Below are 6,950 nucleotides of genomic sequence, written 5' to 3'. Positions count from 1 at the left end.
TTTCTTCAAACCTCTGGAAAGCACCTTTTCTATCCAAGCATCATCACAGTCATGAGATTCAATATTGATTGTATCTCAGATCCATTTCTTCAAGGGTGTCGCTCTTGTCCTTAAAGGCCTAATTATCCTTCAGCATTGAGAATTAGTATTTTCAAAAGCCAAAGATTCAATTATTACTTGTCTAGATTCTGAATTTGGTATCATTCTATTTATTGCTGATGTCAATCTTTGTAAGAAATCAGTGAAGATTTCTTTTGGGCCCCGTATGACATTAGTAAATGACTCAATCTTCTTCTTTCCTACTTCTTCAATTCTGTCCCAAGCATTCAAAGTTGCTGCATGGCATAAAGCCAGGATGTCACCATTATATAGAGATTGCTTTTCTGTATTAGCATAATTTTCTTCTCCAAGAAATTGATCTTGGGAGATTTCTATACCTCTAGCTCTACTCTATTGTTCAATGGTCTTAGCCTCATCTTTCCACCTGGCCCTCCATTGTAATTGTGGACCAGGCTCCAAGACATCTTTAATCAAGTCTCTCCAGTCTTGAGGGATAATTCTATTGCAAGTTAACCATAAGTTTAATATATGTTCACAAATGGTGAATGCACACCATATTAGACTATCACTTCCTTGAATCTTCTTAAATCTAACATTGCCACAGTAATCCAATCAGCTCTATAGAGCCTTGGGGATATCTATCATTTGGCAATTCCTGTATGGTTACTAGACATATTAAGGCTGGTTGTTTGAAAACCTTAGGGTGTTTCCCTTTAACCTTATAATGCAATGCTGAAATTAGTTCTTCATTAAATTCCTCCATCTGGATTTCAATATCTCTATGATCTGTCCTATTAGGTTTTTCTAAGGCCTGTATCTTGGCACTCATATCAAACAACATTTTTTAGAGATAATCAAGAACCTTCATCTGGAGATGGATGGAGATAGAGACAGAGACCCACATTGGAGCACTGGAGTGAGCTCCCAAGGTCCAAATGAGGAGCAGAAGGAGGGAGACCCTGAGCAAGGAAGTCGGGACCACGAGGGGTGCACCCACCCACTGAGACAGTGGGGCTGATCTAATGGGAGCTCACCAAGGCCAGCTGGACTGGGACTGAAAAAGCATGGGATAAAACTGGACTCCCTGAACATGGCGGACAATGAGGGCTGCTGAGAAGCCAAGGACAATGGCATTGGGTTTTGATCCTACTGCATGTACTGGCTTTGTGGGATCCTAGCCTGTTTGGATGCTCACCTTCCTAGACCTGGATGGAGAGGGGAGGACCTTGGACTGCCCACAGGGCAGGGGGACCCTGACTACTCTTAGGACTAGAGAGGGAGGGGGAAGGGAGTCGGGCATGGGGCGTGGGGGTGGGAGAGGAAAAAAAGGAGGCGGGGAGGAGGTGGAATTTTTTTTTTAATTTAGGAAACCAGAACGTTTATTTTATGACAGATCGAAATCCTCAAGATGAACTGGATGCTGCAACAGCTGCCCTCTTGGGTTTAGGGGTTGTCCCTTCACGGAATCCATGCCTGAATCTTCGGTAGACAATTTTTAGGTGCCTCATCCGCCCAGTCCCGGTAGTGTTTCGTCTCTTAGCCTTGGCACTCCAGTTATACTTTCTCTTGCGCTTGGCAGGGTAGCCGCATTTGCCACAGGTAGACTTCTGAAGGTGGTAGGCCTTAGAGCCACAGCGGCGGCACAGCGTGTGCGTCTTGTTGCGACGCTTTCCGAAGGATGACGTTCCTTTCGTCATCTTGCTTCTGCCGCCGAGGCCAAAGAGACCGGAAGAGAGCGGAAATTTTTAATAAAAATAAATAATAAATAAATAAAAAAGAATTATCAAGATGATAATTAACATTACGTCAAACCCAGTTAAGTTGATTATCCCTTCATTTAATTGTTCCATTTTTAAACCATGCATTGCGTAATCATACATAGACCTAACTCTTTCCACTGCTATAGTGCTTCCCATTTATTAATGCGGGTAAGAGCTCTTTCTTTTAGCTAATACTTTTCAGAATTCCCAACTGTCTTACCAAGTCTGAGGATGATGGCAATGAAGATGTGAGATGCTGTTGCTGTGTCGACAGAAGAAGCATGACCAGATTTCAACGCAGTTACCTAGTTTGTCAACAGCCCAAGAAGGGGGTCCAGGGAAAGACCACCAGGGGAGAAGATAGAAAAACCTAGCCAGTGGGATAGTGACCTCAGCTGCATGCAGCTCTGGCCTATGCAAGTGGCTGCAAAGTCACAGGCAAGCAGCTTTTGTTTATGAATTTCTGCCCCAAAAGTTGGACACCAGCTTTATAGAGAGGAATATAAGGTGGGAGGAGACAGGAGCTCAGAGGCAGTCTGAGATGCAGTCTGAGGATTCAGCCTGAAGTTTCACACAGAAGGCATTCAGTCTGAGACAGGATACCATATTCAGTCTGAGGATTTCATAGAGGTAAGAACTAGTGACTGGCTGCTCAGCTTCTCCAGTCTTTCTGCCTTTAGCTGCTAATCTCGGACTCCAGGTTTTTATTATTAAGACCACTTAGAATTAGCACCACATTTCTCTGCAGCTAGGCCCAGTGTGTAGCTCTCACTAATGCTAGGAAGAAGTAAACTGAATACAACCAACAGACTGAACATGGCCAGTGCTATCTGCGAGAGAGGGGAGAAAATGGGGTAAGAAATAGCACACAGTGAGAAAAGACTGGACTCGGCCAGTACTATCTGTGAGAGAGGGGAGAACAACGGGGTGGAGAATAGAGAGCGCACAGGGAGAAAAGGCAGCAGCCTGGAACAGCGAGACTAGCTGGGTTAGAAGAAGGATGGGTAGCTGGTGGGAGGAAAGAACCAGGAGCCTGGCACAGAGCCTGTGAAGTGTATAACGAGTACTTGTGAGTAGGGGCTAAGGGAGCCTGGAGGATAGTATGAATCTTGATATGCCGATAGGTACCACAAGCACATGTTGATGGAAAACCCGTATATCCTTGTTATAAGAGATATAGGGGAAATGGCTCCTTTGGGCAGACCAGAACATGCTTCACAAGTACCCGAGGAATGCTGACTTTTCAATAACTGGAAATGCTCCTGCAGTTCAGCTTGAGTTTCATTTCTGGATATTGGGACTATCTTTCAGAGTTTAGAGAACTGAAATTTCCTTTGGACCCGACAATCCAGCCCTTCGTTGATGATAATAGTTGACAATAATCTCTGACTGCTTCAGCACCAGGAGGGGGTGGTGGATAGGACTCAGGAAGACTGGAATGCAGGTCTAAGGCCAGGAAAGGGAAGGTACCTGGTTCACTCACCCAGCTTGAAGAGATTGGGAACCATCACATTGGCTGGACTGATTTGGTTTACGTCGGCTTCCAGCAAGTTCAGGGCTCACTGGTTCTGCAGGACCACCTGGGGCTGGTGTAGTGCTGGCCATCTGGGAGCTGTTTGCAGGCCATAGTTGATTCCTGGATGGTGTCTGTCAGCTGAGTGAAAGTCTGGACAGATATAGACTAGGGACAGAAGGTAAAGGTAAGGGGCTCAGGGGAAATCTTTATCATGGGGGTATTCTTAAAACTTCCAGGTTTGTTGCAGGATCCTGGTGGTTGGGAAATGGAAAGGGGCCCCAAGACCAGGGAAAGGAAAGAGCCCGCCTCAGGGATAGGCAGTGGCAGAAAGCTTAAACTGTTGACTGGCAGGAGTGCTTATCATACAAGGGATCCCAGAGTCCCTTTGGCCTGTGACAGATGAGTCCAAGTTGTGACTCACTGATGTTTATAGGAATTTTTTTAAGCTAACAAAAATAGATAAATGTTTCAGATATAGCAGCATGATCGCTGCCTGTAATCTGCTCTGAAATCTTCATTGTAGACACAGTTAGCAAGGGTTTATCAACAGCTACCAACATGATAGAAGTGTATCTGGTTTTATTTTTTATTCTTTACCTCTGTTTTTTGGGGGGCAGGCTGCCACCCAGCTCTCAAATAAATCACAAATGCGGAGGCTTATTCTTATTTATAAATGCCCGACCTTAGCTTGACTTGTCTCTAGCCAGCTTTTCTTAACCTAAATTATCCATCTACCTTTTACCTCTGAGCCTTTTCCTTTTCCTACTTCTGTAATCTTATTTTCACTCCTACCCCATGACTGACTGAGTGGCTGGCCCCTTCTTTTCTCCACCCTCGATCTCTCCTGCTCCTTCCTCCTTCTAATATTCTTCTATTACTATCTGCCTGCCAGCCCCGCCTCTCCTTGCTCCTACCTTGCTATTGGCCATTCAGCTCTAAATTAGCCCAATCAGGTGTTTTAAACAGGCAAAGTCATACAGTTTCACAGAGTTAAACAAATGCAACATAAAAAAATGCAGCACATCATTGAATCATTAAACAAATGTTCCACAGCATAAACAAATGTCACATATCTTAAAATAATGTTCCACAACATAGAAATATGTTTGGATAGATATAGATTGGACAGAGGTGTTTCTGCATAGTGAGAATCACTTTTAAGTCAGTATTTAGAAAGCAATCAAAGGGAATTTAAAAGTGTAAGCCTGTGATGATGATGATAGTAGCCAGTGATTTACCAAAGCTAGATGACCAGCTTGTCAGATTCCCATTGATTAATGTTACGACTCTGAATTTTGAAATCTTCACATCATGTATATTATCTTTAAGTTTCATTTTCCACATACCTTAAATCACACCCTTCGACCTTCACAACTTGCCCAAACTTTGAACGTTTTCGTCCTCTTTCATCTGGAAACATCTCATCATTTGCCATGAGACATAGGGGTCTGAGTACTGGGAGCAATCTTTGAAAAGTTCTTTTAAGTGAACGAATGGTAAGAACACTTTGGTAAGTAACGGCAGCATGACAGGTAATTTGTCTTTCATTGAAACCTACTTTGTGAGTTTACCTTTTTCAGCTTGAAGCCCCTCAACAAGGCGAACTGTCTGTAAGTCTGTCTTTCTCAGCAGGATACCTAGTAGCAAGGACATATGAAGGGACTGATCAGGCAGCTGTAGCCCTGGGTAGGGTAGTTCTGCTTCCTGCTATTTGTAGAATATTACTTTAAGATGTGTTGCATTTGTTTGTGCTGTGGAGCATTTGTTTAATGACGCAATTGAGGTTTTGCATTCTTTTATGTTGCATTTGTTTAACACCATGAAACCATGCTACTTTACCTGTCTAAAACACCTGATTGGTCTAATAAAGAGCTGAATGGCCAATAGCAAGGCAGAAGAAAGGATAGGAGGGCTGGCAGGCAGAGAGGATAAATAGAAGGAGAAATCTGGGAAGCGAGATAGAGGAGCAAGAAAAGGGGGACGACATTAGGGGTCAGCCCCTAATGCTGCATAGCAATCCATGGAGTAAGAAGTAGAGAAAGGTATACAGAAATCAAAAAAGATAAAAGCCCAAAGTCAAAATGTAGATGGGATAATTTAAGTTAAGAAAAGTTGGCTAAAAACAAGACAAGCTAGGGTATTCTAATAAATAATAAGTCTTGGTGTATTTATTTAAGAGATGGGTGGCAAGCCTCCCAAAGAGCCAAAAGAATAATAAATAAATGAGTAAATCTACAGCTACTAAACTGATAAAAGCAAGGGCTACCCATAAACACCATCACAGACATCTGAGAAGGTTTTTGAGCATGAATTATAAATGACCTTTGTAGCAATTAAAATGACAGAGACCCACTACCTGGGATCCTCAGTGGTGGTATCAATGGCTTTGTTGGGGGTGCAGGGCAGCACCAGCCTTCAGCCACCAGGCCCAGAAGGTCTGAGAGATTTTGCTGTAAAGGAGAAATTGAGAAAACTGGTCTACCTTGGTGAGGCAGAGTCAGGCAGTCAATGCAACAGTGTTCACAGTTTGGTCAGGGGTCTTGAGGTTGGGCGAGGCATGTGGCAGTTCTTCACCTGGTGGTCAGTGTTGCTGCACTGGAAGCAAGCTTCAGATGGGGGTCCTTTGCTGCCTGCTGTCTTTGGAGATAGCCTCAGCTATTGCCACTAGATGCTAGTATTTTTGTCTATCAGGGAAAGTCTTTTTCATTAAGCATCTTCATGTCATATTCAGCAAACTTTTCTGAGGGGTTGAATGACCATCATCTAATCTATTAAATAATACCCTATTTTAAACAAACTTTTAGTTAGTTGCTTCAGGTTTAACCTTGACAACATATGTAGAAGGCTAAAGTTTGTCCCTGTAAATGAATTACATTTGTGCTTAGTGTGACTACAAGCACAGTTCGGTGCACATTAAAGAATTTGATCAGTTATAAGGTGATTGAATGTCTTAATTATCTTTAGCAGTTAGTAGTACAATATTAGTACTTTTTAAAGATTAGGAATTTATAGTTTTATCCCTGTTAAATTTGAGTCTTAAAATTTTGCATTGAATATTTAATTAAAGATCTGTTAGGATTGAAATAAAGCTTTCACCCATAAATGCAGTCTGTAGAGAGATTTCCTGATTCTTTAATGTGTACCTCTATAGAATACCACAGTTTCTTACATGACTCCGTTGAATCAAATGCAAAAGTTGAACAAAGTTTGAAAAGACAAAGAGCCTAGACATACATACATCTTCGAGTCAGTTTTTGCAAACCTGGATAGATCTTTACAACCTTAGGAATCTATAAACTCTAACCACCAAGCATCTGTTGTTAGTAAGTCCTATTTTTCATAACTAAGAATTGAATTTAAGTTACATATTCTGCATGCTGTAGCATATTTATTTATTGGTTTCTTTTTTTAAGACAGGGTTTCTCTGTGTAACCCTGGCTCTGTTTGGACTCACTCTGTAGACCAGGCTGACCTTGAACTCTGAGATCCACTAGCCTCAGCCTCCCAAGTGCTTGGATTAAGGGTATGTGCTACCATATTTGGCTCAGACCTGTTTTCAAGAGTTAAATCCAATTTAGTACAAGGAAACTGTAGCAAATTAAAATTACCTATGT

General features: G+C 42.3%; 1 protein-coding gene across 1 annotated transcript; it reads right to left on the bottom strand.

Annotated features, from left to right (window-relative positions):
• Positions 1-1,409: 1,409 nt before the first annotated feature.
• LOC126502309 (60S ribosomal protein L37) lies at positions 1,410-1,792 on the bottom strand. Its single transcript, XM_050143210.1, has one exon. It carries the CDS (start codon positions 1,755-1,757, stop codon positions 1,464-1,466), a length of 294 nt encoding a protein of 97 aa, XP_049999167.1. The 5' UTR covers positions 1,758-1,792; the 3' UTR covers positions 1,410-1,463.
• Between the last annotated feature and the right edge of the window lie 5,158 nt (positions 1,793-6,950).

The sequence above is a fragment of the Alexandromys fortis genome, unplaced genomic scaffold (assembly GCF_014885135.2).
Source record: "Alexandromys fortis isolate MF-2015 unplaced genomic scaffold, M_Fortis_MF-2015_v1.1 scaffold_45, whole genome shotgun sequence".
Lineage (NCBI taxonomy): Eukaryota > Metazoa > Chordata > Mammalia > Rodentia > Cricetidae > Alexandromys > Alexandromys fortis.
The sequence above is the reverse complement of the archived record's forward strand: the minus strand, read 5'-3'. Positions and strand labels throughout refer to the sequence as shown.